The sequence below is a fragment of the Aquila chrysaetos genome, chromosome 7 (assembly GCF_900496995.4).
Source record: "Aquila chrysaetos chrysaetos chromosome 7, bAquChr1.4, whole genome shotgun sequence".
Classification (NCBI taxonomy): Eukaryota; Metazoa; Chordata; class Aves; order Accipitriformes; family Accipitridae; genus Aquila; species Aquila chrysaetos.
Genome location: NC_044010.1, coordinates 30,009,526 through 30,028,225, shown reverse-complemented (window position 1 = coordinate 30,028,225; position 18,700 = coordinate 30,009,526). Strand labels below are relative to the sequence as shown.

The following is an 18,700-nucleotide window of genomic DNA, read 5'->3' as shown; positions in this document are numbered from 1 at the left end:
CTGCTGCAGTAACAACCCTGTTTGCCTGTCTGATGCAGTCCTGTGCTGATTTGGGGTGGATCCTGTAAATATTCCCATTCTGTCGTTCCTCCTGCATGGAGTCCTGTTGATTTTGGCTCTCTGGCTTGTGCTGGGTTACCAGCTCTTATTTCATTAGAGAAGGGTTACACTGACTTGTGGTACTTGAATGTTTGCTAAGTACTTTTTGGAAGCTGGTTTAGTGCAAAAACAGCCAGAAGCGGAGCGCTGCTTCTGATTTCTCAGCCTTAGAAGAGGTGGAGAAGTGTTCATTTCCCCCACTTTACAGGTGAGCAAACTGAGCACAAAAGGAGATAAAATTTGTCCAGCTCCACCAAGAAAGTCAGTGACAGACCACTAAGCCTCTAATCTTTCAGCATGGTGCCCCATCACCAGTTTGTCCTTCACCCCCCCTTCCCTTTTAACAAGCTGATATTTTCCTTTTCTGTGTTTTGAGATGATTGTTTTTATTTTTCAGTTTGATTTCCATGCTAGATGTTAGATACACTGTTCACCCCTTAGCGTGTGCTGCAGACAGCGCGGAGGCACCTTCATCTTTTAAAGCAGAGTTGTTCTGTTGTTCCCCAGGTGTTTGGTGAAGGAGTTGATTCAGTGAAGAAATCTCTCGAGGGAATCTTTGACGATACGGTCCCGGATGGCAAGGTAAAACACCAGCTCTCCAGCTGCCTCCTTCCCCACCATTTGCATTCAGCCTAAATGCAGCGTTGACTCTGGGACATGAGAGGGGATGCAGAGCCCCCGGGAAAGGAGAGGACCCTCTGTGCGCACTGTAGGGCTTGTAGCTGCTCTGGGAGGGTTCGAGCTGGTTGCCCATGGTCACAAGGGCTCACTGTGTGTGGCATCCTAAGCGCAGCTGGAGGTGCCAGACCCAGAGGGGTGTTACACTGCACACCAGGGAAATGCTTGCCCAGAGGAGGACCTGGATGCCGCTGGTTCTGGAAAATGGCTCCTTGTGGCTGCCATATGGGGTTTTCATAATTTAGGGTTGGCACAACTATGAAGTGCAGGGCTTTCTCTGTTTTGTTCTCATGCGCTTCTGTGAACTTCAGCGTTTGCAGGCACAATTACAACTGCTTTCTCTTTCCCCAGAGAAAGTCATCTATAAAACAGCATTAAGACAGGCACATTCTTCATGTAGCGAATATGGGTTTAGCTGCGTGAGCCCACTTGCAGCAAATAGAGATTCTGCAGCTCCCACTTCCTGGGGATTTATAGCTTGGAGCACAACTTGGATGTATAAAAGACAGTAAATTCAAAATAAATGCTAAGACTTGCTATTTTGCCATTTCTGGGTATAGGAACTGTAGCATCTACAACATTTTTGTTGGCCTTGGATTGGTTTACCCAGAAACACAGTGCATTTAAGTTTTGATTTTAAATCTTTTTATCACTATTATTTTTTGTTGCATTCCTAGCATTCCCAATAGCCATAGGGTGAAATCCCAGGAAAGGTGCGTTGCACCAGTGTAGCTGTGTGGGTGGCGTGGGAAGGCACACTTTATACTGCTCAGGTAAAACTGCAGTTTCCTGTCCAGGCAAGCCTTCAATCTAGGCTTATGAATAAAACGTCTTCTCTATAAGAGGGCTTTTTGATATAGCATATAATGTTCCTTACACTTGTTATTGATGAAGAAGGAGATCATATTTGGCTGGTAGAGTCATAATGGGTTTTGTCTATTTAGAGAGAAAAAGAAGTGGCACTGAGCAGTGTCCATCAGCACAATCCTGACTGTGATATTTGGGTTCACGAGTATTTTACACCGTCTTGGTTCTGCCTGCCGAACAACCAGCCTGCTCTGACAGTCATCCGTCCTGGGGACACCACACGAGATGTGCTGGAAATGATTTGCAAGGTAAAGGCTGCGAGTGTGCCCTGGAACGGGGTGAAGTGTCTACAACCCTGAGCCCTTTCAGTTGAACCTCATAGTGACTTTCTCGTATGCCAGTGCTCAGACTGCGGTGTGCTGGGGGATCAGTTGTATGTTAGATGAAAAACATGAATTACACTGAAATTTTCACGGTAGCACCACACAAGTAAAATTCCTAGCGCTGGAGCTAAACTTGGCATGGATATAGGGAGAGGAAGGCAGACTAGTTTTTGCCTTTTCCACTCTGGCCACTGTGCATGAGCCTCAGAAGTGCCTTCACACCCTGACTCTGCCGCTGCTGCCACCTCTCATGTACCCACCCACCCACTCCCCCTCTGCCGGAGACCAAGCTGTGTGCGGGACCCTTCTCCTCTCCCCATCTGCCCCCCAACATCCCGGCCCCCAGCCCGCTTCCTTTCGCTGGACGCCCCACAGCATGGTGGTGCAGTCGCCCTGTCCTCGCCCGACCACCCTGGTTCCCCCACCTCTGCCAGGCCCTCCCATGGCCCGGTCCCTCCTCTGCCAGGCAAGCGGGGCGATCTCACCCTTTCCCAGGTGCCAGGTTGTCCTGTTTCCAGGTACCGTTCCTCCTTCCTTCCCCCTGCTGCTTCCTCCCCTCCGGCTGGCGTGGGGGAGAAGGGCACGGAGAAAACAGCAGCACCAGGAGTAGGAGAAGGTGGCTGTGTTTGTTGTCTGCATTGCGGAGTCAGGCTCGTCTCGTGTAGGTGGCACGAGAGAAGAGCGAGGAAAGCTTTTATCTGCATTTGGGGGGGAGGGAGGAAAAACCACCTGGATTTCTTTGCAAGATGAAGTATCAGAGACATTTGGCCATTAAAGAGAGTTACATCTCAGCAGAGAAGTTGAAGGCTTTGACAAATTAAATACAAGCTTTCAGTTCTGGCAGCTACATAATGTATGTTTTCTGCTAACCGGCTGACTGCAAGCTAGACCCAACTCACGTCATGTGCTGTTCTGGAAAGTGAGACCTCTTTTGTACAACAACAACAGTAAAATAAAAGAAAACATTTATTACTATTAAGAGCTTAACTTTGGGGACTTTTAGAACATGTTGCATGTGCTTCCAGAGAGGGAAGGTAAGAGAAAGGCATTTGTTTGCAATAATTATACAGTGTGCTCATCTCTCTGCCAGGTGCACTATTAAAGAGTGCTGCAGCTTATGAAAGCTCTTCATTGTATTCAGGAAAAGATGACATTTTTGGAGAGAGACATAATAGGGAAGCTGGATGACACATTATTAGTAATGATTTATTTTTAGGATTTATATTTTCCTTTGGGTAAGAGTGATTAACTCAGTGGGCCAAATCCTTAGCTGGAGTAAATTGGTATAGCTCCACTGGTTTCAGTAGGTACCTGCTGAGAATCTGGTCTCTCACTATGTGTTTGATTGTTGTGGGTGGTGGTGTATAAGGAGAAGGGGAGGTGGGTGAGTGTTTGTTTTTTGAGGAGCTATTATCTGTTTCTTTCTTTTCTGTAACAGTTTTCAGTCTGGAAAACACTGATGGATGTCTTCCTTTCTGTAGCATTTAATAATCAATCTCTTTCTTCTGTCTCTTGCATTCAGCTCATTTTTTCCCCTTTAATATCTGATCCACATCATTTCACATCAGTTTGCCATCTGCCATCTGAGAACCAGTCAAGTTCTGGTATAGTAAACATTTCAAGATCTACATTTCATATAAACCTCTTCATGTTTGTAGATGTGGTTAAATCTATCTGTGCTATTAAACTGAGCTTGATTATTCTGTTGGAGATCATTAAGTGCACTCAAGTCATTGTAGAAAATGTGTTCTTATACTAACATTGCTGCTTTGTTTAGTTAGGTTTTGGAGGCTGCTTTGTGACACTTTTATGATTCAAGATTGGTGGGAGGAGAGTTTAAAGCATATTTTAAAGTGGTTTCTCGAAGATTTCTCCTAAGATTTAACTAATAACAGCACTTGGAAGGCAGGAAAAGTCAGTGCGTGTGCATTAAATTGTTTCCTATTGGATAATACTGATCAGTGTGAACGTGTACGTATTACTAACATTTGCATAATGGTATGTCTTAAAATTGAGTAGAAACACACATGCTGTATATGGATTTAGACATAGCCAGTATGGAGAGAGTAACACCAAAAATCAAGCATAGAAAACTACATGGCATTTAGTCTTTTGACTGAACTGGATAAAAAGCAAGAAGTGAAAAAGGTTCTGTTTTCTCATGATTTGCATTTTTCAGATAGACCTGTGTGAGGGCCAAGAAGCAGATTTCCCCTAGGTCCCTGGGCCTGTGCTCAACGTCTCTGAGAGGTTACTTAAGCCTGATGCTCTACGGGCTTACTTTAATTTTGAGCTGGTGTTTTCCTACTGAAAAAGCTTTGGCCACAGAAGTGCGAAGCCAGAGTAATACAGTGGGATGGCTAGCATGTTTCCGTGATGCTGTCATTTCAGTGCTAATGAAGGTCTTCCCCCACCAAGCTGAAAGAATATGCCTGTCCCTTGCTTTAACTAGAATGGAGCCGAAACGGATGAATAGTTCGGGTTGTGTGCCAACCCGCTACACCACGCGTGGCCTGTTGAATCGGATCACACCCCAGGCTGTAAATTCTTCTTCAAGAGCACGTCGGTTAAGCTGTCGGGTTGTGCTTTAAATTGGGTTAGCTGCTTAATTTAGTCCAGACATAGCCAGAGTTATTAGGAGAGAAATAAATAAACCAAGAAGCTTATTTGGACTGCTAAAAGGTGTTTTGGGTGGTCTCGAAAGGATATTAATATCATTAAAGCTGCCCTGTTTCTGCTCCCACCTTCCTGCATATGGATGCAGCTAGACCAGCAACAAAAAAAGTGGGTTAATGGTATGGCTTTTAGGGCAGGCTGGCTATGTCCACTTTAAGAGGACCTTTTCCTTTCACTTCAGTAGAAGAGCATGCCCCTATTTGAAACAGTTTAACTAATGTGAAATTTTGAGGTAGACAAAGCCTTGCTGCAGCTATACAAATGTTAATTAACTAAATGGGGTGGCTCATGTGCTGCACCATCACAGCTTTAATGGAGATGACTCTCATTGCCTGACTTTGATGGGATCGCAATGTAGTGGATGAATGGCATCCACCCCGGCTGATGGAAGAAATGAGTGGCTCAGAATACATGTGAGTTTTATCCAGTGACCTCTTTAGACGATGCTGTGCTCAGGCACAGTTCAGGGCTTCAGCGCAGCATTGGTCATCTTGCGTTTGGCTCCCTCCTGCTCTCTAAAATGGCCAGCGCGCAGGATTTTCTCGTAAGCAAATCTCCCTGCAAAGACAGGTGTGAAATTGGAGGCGTGGGCAGTCACCTCCACGCCCGATGCAGTGCCCATATCAAAGCAGGCAGAAGCCCTGTCGTTGACCACCGGGATGGTAGATCAAGCCGTCGCCTGCGGGGCGGGGGGTGGTGGTGCTCTTTTAAGATGCTGTCAGGGAGCAGGGGGGGGGTTGCTCTTTTAAGATGCTGTCAGGAAGCGGGGGGGGGGGGGGTGTGCTCTTTTAAGATGCTGTCAGCCAGGGCGCAGGCTGCAGCGCGGGCTGCAGGCAGGCGTGGGCGCGCCCTGCCCGGCCCCAGGGCGGCGGCGGCGGCGGCGGCCCTGGGCCGGCGGTGGGGGGGGGGGGGGGGGGGGTGCCCCCAGCCCCGCGGGGAGCCCGGGGTGGCTGAGCGTGGGCTGCCTGCCCAGCCAGTGCAGCTAAGGCAGCTCCTGGCCTGCGCCCCACGGCTGGAGGCCCCAGACTGGATAAATTCGCATCCCTCTACAACAGTTTGTGAGTTCTGCTGGCCTGGGGCAGGCTGGAAAGCATCCCTTTGGGTCTCCGCTGCAAGGGGAGGACGTTCGGAGTCGCTGTTGGAAGCGACACGAATACCCGGCTGCGGACGGGGGCTCTCTCAACCCTGGGCTTCAGTCGATGACGTGTAGCTTGTCAGCATAGGCCTGGCTGGCTGGCACGGCCCGGCACGGGAGACCGGGAGAAGATAACACCGTGGTGGCAGGAGGAGGCTGCCGGGTTGCCTGGCTCCTTTTTCTGCTCGTATGGTTTTGCCACGTAGAATTTTTTCCCCGCTGGCTTTGCTGTAAACGGATCAAGCGTTTAATGGACCTTCAGAGACACTTATCACAGGCTTCTCCCTCTGGACGTGGGGTGTGCAGTCTGTAGGTTTATGTCTCCTCTGTAAGTTTTTGTTTAATGGGTGTGCAAGGCGCTCTACAGTTTGTGTCTAGGGGCAGTAAACTAATCTGACGAGAAACTAATCTAGGACTCCTCTTTATCATTTCTGAACCATTAAAGCCAATTCTTCTTCCCTTTAATTTCTGGGGTGTTTGTCCGTGTGTGCATGTAAGAGAGAAAAATAGTGGAAAAGGACAGTAAACAATGAGCAAAGCATGCAAAATGCTTATCAAAAAAGAAAAAAAGGGGAGAGGGCAAGGATCTCCTACATTCAGCTCTTTTTATCTTGGCCCTTGATAGATTTCAAATTCTTTATTTAATTAACTAGATGTTTGTCCAGATTACGGAGGTTATTCCATTTCAGATACTCAATTTCATATAAGGATAATTTGATCTTTGAATTGGACGTATTTGAATGTAGCACTACATAGAGTGCAGCAATAGATCTTTTTTTTTTCCTTCTTATTCGTAGCTCTTTTTTATTCATGGGCTAATCTAGACTCAAAAACGTTCACTGTTCTCTGAGTGTTTGCTGAAGGGTTTGCTAGGTCAACGTGTGATCTTTTCCACAGGTCACTCGGTGTACGTTACTCATCATCTGTGCTGTGTGATCAGTCAGCTGAGTCCCGGTGTATCATTGTCTTGGCTTGAACTGGATAAGTGAGGCTTTAAAAAGCATAATAAATAGGCAATAATGACGTTCTTGCATGAATTTTCAGATGAGCCATTGTTTTTAGTACAACGTAGGAAACTTCAGTAATTTGCTTGTATAAAATGAAAAGGCCAATGTATAAAAGCATATAATAATAGGATTTCAAAAGTGACAGTGAGGAGAATTTACCTCCTGTATTTGTGAATCACTTTGGGGCTTTTCATTAGCTTTAGTCAACAGTTTACAAACTTTGAAAGTAACTTCTGAATGACATCCTTTGTGTTTATCATAATTCTAATGTGTTTTGATTACACACTGCATTAACCTCTGCTTAAATCAAGCTTATTAATCATGCTGAGAAAAGGTCGTTAACATCTCCCAGACCAAATGCTGTATCCTCAGCTAATTATAACTAATTCATTAAAATGGTGTGACCTGTTTCCACTGGGATGTAATCCAGTATGCATCTCTTGGCTTCTTTTAGCCTTAAAAAGGCAGTGTATCCTGAACTGTTTTGAATTTAGAGGACATACTTTTTTTTTTTATATTAACCTTGCTTGAAATTTACTGCATCATACTTACTCACTAAACTATGAAGATGCTAAGAACCCCAAAACAAATAGAAAAAACTTTCCTGTTATATTTTTCTCTGTTAGCAGAACATTTATTTTCCTCCCTGCAATTTTAAATGCCCTTTGTATACAAAGGTATGCTCTGAGTCTTCTGCTGTAATAGTGTTTGCTTATTTCTGCCATAGCATGGGAGGGAGCAGAACTGCCAGATAAGCAGAACCAAAGAGGGTGCTTAGAGTACTAGCACTGCCCTTGACATCCTGGTCAGTGGTTAAATGAACGCTTATTCCTTGGGAAGAGGAGGAGGTTCAGGTTCTTGTTCAGGTTAGGAGATCATGGGCCTCTTGTGAAAGATGGTGCTAGGGCATTTTTCTTCCTACAAGTGTCAGGCTGTTCTCTAAGTATAGATGATGTGAGCCACTGCTTTTCTCTTCTAAAGCCTCTTCTCCATTTCTTGCAGACACACCAACTGGATCACTCTGCTCACTACGTGCGTCTTAAATTCCTGATAGAAAACCAGATCCAATTTTATGTACCAAAGCCAGAAGAGGATATCTATGAACTGGTAATGTTACCTACTGAGCAAAATTAAATGACACTTGGTAGGACACTATTAATTAGTGTTTATCTGACATTTGTAATATGCAGAGTTCTGCTTTTTAGCTTGCAATTATAGTGCTTTGCAGACCATAGCAAATTGGCCTACAGTAAAGTAATCTCTCCAAACATTTCATCTTGTTAGCTTATGTTTGTGCATGCATGTTTCTGTGTGGAAGAGAGAGAGAAGGAACAGCCACAGGTAATGTGTGAAAGTTGCTGTAACATACATTCTCTCAAGGTTGCCTTTTTCTGTTGTTTATGTTGTCTGTGGTGGTTTTAAAGACATGGTGTTGAGGCCTGAGTATTTCTTGTTCAGATCACTTTGCCTGATTTTTAAAGAGGGGAGAAATGCACAAGTAGTTGGGGTCTTTTTTTGTTGTTTGTTTGTTGATTTTGTTTTCCTAAATGGGAAGGTAAATGCTGAGGTTAAAAAGCTCTGGAGTTATGTGTGAGAATATACTTTCCTAATTGCTTCAGTTGGATGTTTTCATATCATTCATCTCAAAAGCAGACTTCAAAGGAATTTTGAAATAAGAGATTAAAAAAAAGACCAAACAGAATTAGTGTCATGCTTTAACTCTGTGATTTTACACATGCACGCTGTAAAGCTTTTTAAAGTCCTTTTCATTGGTGGCTGTTTTATTTATAAAAAGTAAAACTTTGCCAGCTATGGATGCTTTTGTTCATTTAGTAAAGAAGTTCTAGGATTTGCCATTAACACTGTCAACAAAAAAAAAAAAGGGTGAGAAAGTGCCAGTGGACTACTAAGACTGGGAAGTCAAATATAGTTGGGAAATTTAAAACTCAGAGGAGACAGATTTTAGCTTTCATTGCCTGGAAGGAGTTTGGTGACATGTCTTATGTTGAGAGGATGTAGGATTGACATAGTCATCAGTTATTGTTTATTCTCAAAAAATGAAATTAAACCAAACCTCTACAGTCAGTGGGACTGTGTACATGCTGAAAGTTTATAATATAGATATGTGCTGCAGGGTTATATCTAATGTAGTAACATTAAAACACACATTTGTGTGTTTGCTTGTGTGTGTGTGTGCTTGTTTCATGAGAAAATTTGAGTTATTTAAGTGTTTAATTAAATGATTCTGGTGCAATATGATAAAACTAATGCCTCTATTTTTGTACTCTTGCTGAATAGCTGTTTGTAATATTGTCTAATGCTGATGTCACCTTGCTAGAGCTATCTGCCATCTACTAAAATGCTTTTACAGACATACATTAATGCAGAAAAGTAATTTCTCAGGATGATACTCCTTTTTCTTGCAGAACGTATCAGACATATTTACATAAGAAACGGAGATTAAATATCCATATTCCATTCCTCTCCAAAACGTTAATGGTGATGCTTTGTACACTGACCTAGTCTTTCAAAAATTCATGAGCTCAGTTTATTATGTGTTAAAAATGTTATTAGGGGCTCAGGGGAGAGTACTATATAGGTGCTATACCAGGCAGTTGTACTTTAAGGACTTTTTATTGTAAACTAAGTGTTGGAGTGTTTTGGCTGAAGCTTGATGTGCCAGACTTTTTACTTTGGATAGGATGGCAATTTTAGATGGAAGCAGGGGGCCAGAGGCCTCCACAAAAATCTTGCAGGTAGGATGAGGCTGGGGTGAAGGCATTGGGGCTGCTGGAAAATATAGCCCTGGGAAAGGGTGCTGGGACAAGACCAAAAGTGTTGGAGGAAAAAAGGGCAAGGAAGAGAAAATCTTGAGGGGAAAAAAACCCTGAAATTTTATCATCCCACAGCTGCTATGAGAAACACTATGAGGGATTCGAGCACCTCAAAGGGGCGATGCTGTTGCTGTCAGGAAGAAATCCTGTCCCCGGGCACTGCCCAGTGCCTAACAACTCCCCTGGGATGCTCCTGGTATTGCTATCAAACCTCCCAGTGCAGACACCAGGTCGGAGGGCGTTTCCCCAAGAGTGCATGGTGCCTGCGAGGCTGGCAGCTTCATGGCGAGAGCCACCATAGCCCAGATATGCTGCCTGCCTTTGGTGTTGGGTCGGCAGGTCCACGGGGCCCAGAAATGCAAGCAGCACCTCAGGGCTGCTGTCGGACTGGCTCTCTGGTCTGGGCAGCTCAGCTGCAGTCTGTGCATCCCAGTTATTTGCCTCCCATTCAATAGAGGGTCTTGCGTGAAAACAGCGCTTTGGGATACAAGGCAGCAAGTGGCTCCTGTATCCCTGCGAGAGCTTGTTGGCCGTCCTCCTTGGTTCTGGTCCTGCACACTCAGTTTAGATGACTGTTGGGATCAGACACAAATTTTGTTCTGAAAATAGTGCTATTTTTGCTCCTTTTTTTCCTTCTCCTCTTTTTTAAAACCCTTGCTGAAATCTGGCTGAGATTTTTGTAAATGTCATTTGACTCTTTTTCAGGTTCTGAACAATACATTCCTATATTTGAAAACTGCATTTTAAAAATATTGCTAAAATGGCATCCTCATTTAATTTTACATTTTATTTTACTATATACAACCATTTAAATGGGTGTATAACTGTTCTGTAATACCTAATATTTGCAGTTAAACAGATGTGTAAGTGCTGATATAAGCAGGAGGTAAAATTATATTTTTAAGGAAACCCTTTACTAATGAGTTCTCTTCTTTTTTAAAGAAATTATTTAAATACTTGAGTCCAAACACTGATGTCACTTAGTTTCAAAATGTTAATTATTGTGAATTGCTTTTTTACACACTCATACCAGCATGTAAACAAAATGAATATTTACCTGTGGGCTCTCACTCACCTGTGGGTATGATTTTTTCCAAAGACGAAAGGATGGTTTGTTACTTAAGTGCTAGCCTATGCTATGGAAAAACCAGCTTCAAACCTGTGCTGAGCCAGAGGTTTCCGGTCTGTCAAGGCTGTCTTAAAAGGAATAAGTCAGGGCTGACTCCCAAAGATGTTAGCTCAGAGCCTCTAAATATCTGACTTTGTCTGGAAAAGCAGGATTTCCCTGCCTTGGGTGGGATAACAGGCCCCAGTACAAGCTCCCTTGTTCAGAGCTCGGGGCAGGACCCAGCTACAATAGCGAGCCACACAAGGCAGGAGATAGTAAGTGATTTAAAAGCGCAAAATGTGTGAGCTGTGGTGGAGGTGTGTAGCCCTGCTGAGGGGTTGCTTGGCTCCTGAAAGGCAGAGTGGATTGCACCTGTGTGCGTAGGCTTCTGGGTTATTACCTAGGTGTGAATTTGTGCTGGTGTCCCAGGAAGGATGTTAATGACCATTTCAAAGACTTGGGGGCTTTCCTTGGTACAAATAAACATAAACGTGTTAAAGGTGAAATTTCATGCTAAGAAAGAGCTGCATATCAAATCTGATAGTCTTCTAACAATTAAGAAATGTATTTAAGAAACAAAATCCCTCTTTGTGATTTTAATGCTATCAAATAATTGAATTCCTGCAATGTCTTAACCAAATAATATAAAAACATTAAATGATGACTACTCATAAAATATGAAAACAGGAATAGAAGCTCTGTTTCTTGTGCACTCAAAATGGTATTGACCGAGTGAAATAGATGTACCCTTTTATGATGGTGGTAGTAAAACACTGCTTCTTCCTCTTTAACTGTGTTCTGACAGTAAAGCTTAGTGACACTACTAATACATCTCACACATGTGGAGAAAAACTGATAAATAATGACCACAATCCATTTCTTCTGCCTGTAATTAAAAAAAAAAGAAATCTGTTCAAAATTATGACAATTTATGTGTCCTCCCACAGTGACATATTTTTGTGTTTTTTTTTTCTATTCAGCTGTACAAAGAAATAGAAATCTGTCAGAAAATTACACAGCACATTCAAATAGAGAAGTCTGATGCATCCTCTGACATTTATGGTGAGTTCCTCCTTGATTTGTTTTTATTTTTCTATTAAGTCAATTCTAGTGTGAGCAGGTTCTTGCTTGCTATTCATTGATATACCTGAAAGGCCTGTTGAACACAAAGAGAAAAACACATCTGATTCCTGTGCCATCCACAGAAAGCTCACTCCCCTGCCCCAAAGCAGGACAGTTTTATTTGTAGTGCACTGAACACTGTTTTTCCTGGTGCTCAAGCTGTAGGATGTGCAGCTCTTTGATGAGAGCTACAGTGGCAGAAAGGACAAATGTTTTCTTGTTCTTGTAGTTTCTCAAAACACCACCTACAGAGGCTGTGCAACTGAGCGCCGGTGGAAAACAGCATCCTTTGCCAGTTGTCACATCGTAGATGAACACCTGCATCGCAGCGTTCACTGGGGCCCTGCAGTGGGGCTTCGGAGAGGGCTGCGGCTGTGGCTTGCTGCTGCTAGCAGGCTGGAAGGCTTTCCACCTCCTCACTCCTTCCACCAAGCATGATGGTAGGGATGCAGCCAGGAGCATCGCTGTGGGTGGGAGGCATCTTGAGGTCTGCGGCCAGGCAGCTGTCCCAGGAGAGGCTGCTTGGCCCCTTTCCCCACCTGCCGGGGGCACGCAAAGTGGGTGCCTGTCTCGCCTTGACGTTCCTGAGGCTGGGGGAGCCTGGCCTCAGTGCATGCCCAGCCCTCGAGGATGCCCCATGGACTTCTGGAGCCAGAATCTGACATATACAGATCCGTGCATAAAACATAAAGCAGGGGAAGTCCTCCCTGTGTAATTTCAGCAAAATCCCTAATCTTCACGTGGGAGTGGTCATATTTCTTAGCTTTCAAGTATTTCAAGTTACAGACCTCCAGCCTGGTGAGTTTGCCCTTTGGTCTGGCAATTACAGTTCTGTAGTGTATTTTAAAGTTATTTGTGCAACCTACCCTGCAGGAAGCCAATTTGCATCTTTTTACTGTTTATCTAAATATTCTGTTTTATTGACTAGAATAATTCCGAATCCCCAGACTGCTTACTATATGGCTGCAGGCCATTTGAATATTGAGCTCTGCTACAAAGTAGTGGTACTGACTGCAGTTTGAATATTGAAGGCCTAAGAAAGAAATATTAACCAGCACAGCGATGGCCCTAGGTTCAATAATTATGCTGTGCCTGAAAGCACTGCAAGAGTTATGGGTATCGTGGCATTTCCTGTTTATTTCTTTTTCTTCTATTCTTTTAAGTGATAGATGGGAAAGACCGTGAAATGCACTGTCATGTCCTATGAAATGAGATCAGCTGTGTGAGACATGGGATGTGTCTGTTCAGTGGCTCCAACCCTGTAGGGAGTGAATGCTAAATGCACCCCAAAAAAGCTGACTTTACTCTCATTGAAAGAAAATGGCAAAACTTACTTTGACTCTAAATGGCAGCAGAATTTCTGGAGTCTGTATGTGTCTCATAGGAACAGTACTATGTGTTCATACAGTGACAAGTGTGTGCTGAAATATGTGTGTGTGGGAGCAGAGGTGAAGTGTTGATCCTGTCTTGGTGCTGGGGAAGGCTAGGGTTCTTCCTGAGATCCTTTCCCATCCTGTATGTTAGGTACATTTGAGGTTTTAGTTATTTTAATCTCTTTACTGAATTAGCATTGCCAATACGTACTTTTACAATCCAGAGAGAAAGATACAGCACATTCACAAGCTATGGCAACATGAAGATCAGAGCTTTAAAGTTTCAGTATAGGTTCTTTTTAACAGGGTTGCTTAAGGGTTCTTGCTACTGGTTTTGTTTTGAAAAGAACCTAAATCAATAATGTGACCTCACAGTCTTCAAGCATCTAAGCACCTGCGAAAGCTTTTGCGTGAGCAGGGCTGCTTTTGAAATCAGTTCTCAGTCAGCTGGGCAGCACTTGGGGCTCAGCCCCTCACAAGCACTTCAACAAGTGCTGGGAACAGGGTCAGGAGCCAGTGCTGCAACCGATGCCTAGGGCGCTAAGGGACTTTTTATTCTGATGATTACTTGTTTTTTCTGTGCAGCTTTATTCAAGCCTTCTCATACTTCTTGCCCATTTTAAAAACATATGTCCAAATTGCCTGTGCCTTGATTCCTCCAGCAGAAGTAGAAAAGTCTTCATTTTGAAAATGGATGAGATTATGAAAATCATTAGTGACATCACCTGTTGCGGTTGCTAGTATTCCAGCTGTAGCAATAATAATAATACTTGTAAATCACCTTGAATTTTCAAGGTACTTCACAAGCAGCTATTCATTAATCCTGACAATGTAGACTTAGTGCTGTTATCTCCATTTAACAGACATGGTATCAAAGGCAGGGAGGTGAAATGCTTTCACTAAGGGTGCAATTAAGACAGGCCAGTTCAGCTCACTAGCCTGGCAGAAAGATAATAAAATAAGTTAATAGCCGTCTGCTGGCTTTACAAGCTGTTTTGGGCCAGCTAAGAGATCCTGGTGCCAGGGAGTGGGCAGAGGTGCTCCTTCAGGTGTTAGCAGGCCTTTGGAGCAGCTTCGCCATCATGTCTGAGCATACCATGAGTTCAAGTGATGTAAAGAGGACGGAGCAGAGTGTTTCAGGGAAAGCTCACCCAGGAACATTTCGTAGTGTTTCTGCTCCCACCAGCATGCCTGTGGTAAGAGGCACTCCTGGAGTGTCTGGCCAGTGTGATGGACCTTGCCAGCGTTACATCTGTCAATGTGATGCTGTTGCTGATGCCTGGGCAGATATGTTCTTGCCTCTTTCACTGGTACCAGCCTCTTTGCAAAGGTTGTGTGGGCAGGAATCAGGGCACACCAGCAGTAAGAACCTATTGTTTGCAGCTGCTGTGTGTACCGGGAACATACTGGCATTTTTCTTAGCAACTGTCTATCTCAGGGGGCTGAGGTAATTTTTCTGGAGGCGGATTTGTTCAGGTATTGTGCTGATTTGGTGAGGCCATGTGCTCTCATAGACGCAGACTTTTGTTCTCTTGTCATCAAAACTTTGCAGTGATGAAAAGGGTCTGTCTGGGTCACCACCCATCTCTTCGCACCTGTGTTTCAGAGTCCATGCACAGTTTGATAATAATCTTTTTGGCAGTGATGCCAGCTTATGCAATCACTGTCACTTCCACCCACTCCTGCCCTTCCTCTCATGCAATGCTAGTACACGTGTTCATGTGGAGCACCTGCAGAATTCAGCAAGATGGAAACTGTACATTCGTACTATACATGTGTATATACAAACTACACATACATATATATACACACACACACTTGGCTGAGGTATTTCTCATCTGGATGAGTTCCCTGCTCTGCTTTATTGCATGGCAGTGAAAGCACTGGCACTGGCACTGCAGTGGGACAGGCATGCTACTTCAGATTGTTTACGAGATCCAACCACTACCACAACTGCGGAAATAAAACAGTTTATCTATGGTTGGGGTATGGTCACATACCCTGTCCATGGAGGTGTTAGGTGTATTTGTGAGATGACCATTTCAAGGCTGTTGCTAGTTGCCCATCTCCCATTTCTGAAAGCTGATGACAACATGTAATTGCTCCTTACACCCATTCTGCCAGTAATTACTGCTCAGGATTTAGGGGGGGGTTTTTTGACTGAAAGATGAATTAAAAAGCAGCTACCCATGCACTTAGCCCTGACAGATTGGAGGAGGCAGAGGTCTTCTCATGGAGGAGAATGGGAGCTTGGGACTGCTTGGGCATGCTAATCTCTTCACAGTTAGCCACTGTGAGAAACTGAGCTGCAGCTCAGCCTTGTTTTAACTGTGTGATAGTTGGCTGCAAAACAGCATTTCAATTGCAAAAGGGTGATGGTATTAGTAACTGATAATTTCTGCTGACTCAAACTGCAGTCTTGGGCATGCTCCACTGTGCTTCTGGTTAATGGTTTTCCAGGTAGGCTTTGTGGCGATGACAACCAATAACTACTATATTTTACAGCTGCTCTTTTGTTTAGTCGAGAGTTTTTCTCTCTGCGAAAGTTGGTGTGTTGAGTGAGCTTCACAAATTTCATTTTATTCAGGCTGAGGAGCTTGCATACAGATTCCAAGTAGCTCAGTAAGTCAGGAAGGGCCATATGCTCCTCGCTTCTAGACTGCTGCATTCTTCCCCCTCCTTTCTTTTTTTTTTTTAAATGATGGATGAAAAAATAACTTCTCATCCATAAGCATCAACTTGAAGGGAGTCCTAAAATCAGAATAGGCTCCCAGCACATCTGCTTCCTCTTGGCTGGTCGCTGATTCCATGTCAAACAAGTGTCTCCCCCCCAGAGGTTTGTAAATGTTTTTCTAGTCAGAAAAAGAGAGAGCAAATGGTTGCCTACACCCGTTTAGGGAGTAATGAAGTTTCAGAAAGGCAAATGTTCTGCTTTAGATAAGTCTCAACAGTAAATAAACAAACCATATTTAACTAACCACACTGTATTTCCTTTACACATTGTTATCTTGCACAGTGTCAAACACAAATGGCAAGAAATTCACCAAAACCAAACATAATGGTACCATTTGCACTGTTTAAATTAAGGCTGTGTCAGTACTTCCATTATAAGGCTGTTATGTGGGTCTCTAACACAGCTAGGAAATGTGCACTGAGCTGAGACTTGGCAAATAACAGGTTGTGCCAGGAGCAGCTGAGAAAAGAAAGGGGAAAAGGGAAAGTGGCATTTTTACAAACTTGTCCAGTCCAGGAATTTCAAAAAGCAAAAGTTGGCATTCTGCTTTAGCAGGAGCTGTTATGCCTTGTCTGAGTTCAGGATGGCATGTCAGCCATAGCTCTCCGTTTCTTGGCTTTTGTTGGTTTGGGTCACAAACCACAGCTCCGTGCAGCTTTTGTCTGCAAACAGCAAAACTTCTTGAAGTGACCTTTTGTGGCAAGAGAATTGCAAGTCCATTCCAATGTTTTGCAGCTCTGGTATCCTCAAATAAAGCTGTAGATGATTTCTTTATAAACTCAGAAATTCAGTTCCGTTTTTTGTTAAAGCCACTTTCATTTTTTAACTTTCCCTTTACGTTTGTGGGGAAAGGAGAAGGGAGAAATTCCTGACTGCTCGCTGCAGGGACAGCACAGCCTTACCTGTAGTGTGTGCAGTTGTTAGGACGTGCTGGAAGTGGTTGGCTTTTTCTAACTGTCTCACTGGGTATCTCTCTAGGTTTCTCTCTGTCTTCCGTGGAAGAAGAAGGGATTCGTCGGTTGTATGTGAATAGCGTCAAAGACACAGGCCTAGCTTTCAAGAAAGGTAAAAGACTTTGTAACGTGCTTTTGTTATTGTTTGTTTAATCCTGGTATAGACCATGTGCTTGTTGGGATGGGAGCTTTACGAACACACCAAACGAGGGTCCCAGTCCAAAAGAGATCGTGGTCTTTTGGGAAGAACCTGAGGTACTGAATACATGGCTGTTCTGCTCTTGGGATCAGCTATGCTATATAGTCAACCTCTTTTAATTTTGAGTTGCTAGATATGTAGCAGGGTCAGCATGTCCCTTGCAGCTAGAAAGAGGAGCAGGGGCCCTCTCAAGTCAGTCACTGCAAGATAAACAGGTACACTAGAAGTCATCATAGTGCTCTCTGTGGCTAGGCTGACTGCCTCTAGTTTTGCTTCCAGCCTTTGCAGGAAGCATGACAGCACTTGGACCAGAAACTGGCAGAGATAACTAGGCTGCCAGGCTTATCCCAGGGCAGAGCAGGATACGGTTTAACTGCAGCTTACCCAAGCTGAGGTCAACACTGGCACTGCCATGCCCTTACTGCTTTTCCCATTCATTGCCCTTTCCAATGTGCCGGTGCTGCTGCTCATGCAGTTACAGGATGGGCTGGTCAGGGAGATGGGCATCTGAAACCTAAATAGATTTTAAAGTATAACATGGGGAGCATGAAGAGTGAGAAGTCTCTCATCTCCTCATAATCCAGTCACTGTCCCTGGAGGTGTTCAAAAAACACATAGACGTGGCACTTCAGGACATGGTTTAGTGGGCATGGTGGTGTTGGGTTGACGGTTGGACTTGATGATCTTAAAGGTATTTTCCAACCTAAACGATTCTATGATTCTATGATCAGTGTATGCAGAGTCCTCAAAAACACCTTCAGAGTTTTCTTAGCGAGTGGTTATATGGTCTTGCAGAGCTTATTCAACAGTTAGCTGTTGCCAAAAGCTATGGGGGCTGGTCTACCCTAAACTGTGCCAGCCCTTTGCCTTGTGCTGACCCTGGCACTCTGCTAAACCGATTCAGCTCACTGTCTTGATAGAAGACTGCTGTGGCAGAAATGCGTGGCTGGTTTTCTGACCTGCTAGCAAATTGAGTTGGCTTGTGTTGCAGTGAACTGAGTGGCAGAAGTGGCACAGTAGAGGGACAGGACTGTGCAGACAGAAACTGGGAAGGAAGAAGCAGGGTGCAGGGGAACAGTTCTGGCTGCTGGGAGCCTGGGGTTTCGCTCAGCTGTTGCCTCTAGCCCTAACTTAAGAAACCACGTAGGTGGTTCTGGAGGCTGCTGTGTATGTCTATTAAGCTTGAAAAGGTCATCTTTCTCTTGCCTGTCCCTCCTCACCCACCTCAGCCCCATACGATTCCCTGGCTGACAGGATGTATTCTGCCAAAAGCCCTGAACGGGGGCTGGGGGCGGCTCTCTGCCAGCCTGCCACAGGGAAATAAAACCATGTGGGTTTCCTGTGGGGAGCAAAGAGAATGTGACAATGAGGGTGGAGGGGTTTTAGCAGGGCTTCCTTATTTTGCTTTTAGTTGATGTTTGAACAATTTAAATGAATGCATGAACACAGACTGCCTCCTGTGGGGCTGAAACGCTAAAACATGCTTTCAGTGATATGTTGCTCTTCATAATTGATATAAAAAGCCACTTCTGTATGAACAGTATTTGGCAGGATATTGTGACAAGATACTCAGAGTTAGCAGAAGCAGGGAG

The 18,700-nt window shown here is 44.2% G+C and overlaps 1 protein-coding gene across 7 annotated transcripts in view; it reads left to right on the top strand.

Annotated features, from left to right (window-relative positions):
* TIAM1 (TIAM Rac1 associated GEF 1) overlaps window positions 1-18,700 on the top strand; it is a 194,023-nt gene that overhangs the window by 138,599 nt on the left and 36,724 nt on the right. For all 7 annotated transcript variants that reach the window (XM_030020109.2, XM_041124807.1, XM_030020111.1 and 4 more), the window contains 5 exons: window positions 607-681; window positions 1,722-1,892; window positions 7,788-7,892; window positions 11,708-11,789; window positions 16,935-17,021. In XM_030020109.2, coding sequence (XP_029875969.1) covers window positions 607-681; window positions 1,722-1,892; window positions 7,788-7,892; window positions 11,708-11,789; window positions 16,935-17,021 — 520 coding nt within the window. The remainder of the gene's footprint in view (window positions 1-606; window positions 682-1,721; window positions 1,893-7,787; window positions 7,893-11,707; window positions 11,790-16,934; window positions 17,022-18,700) is intronic.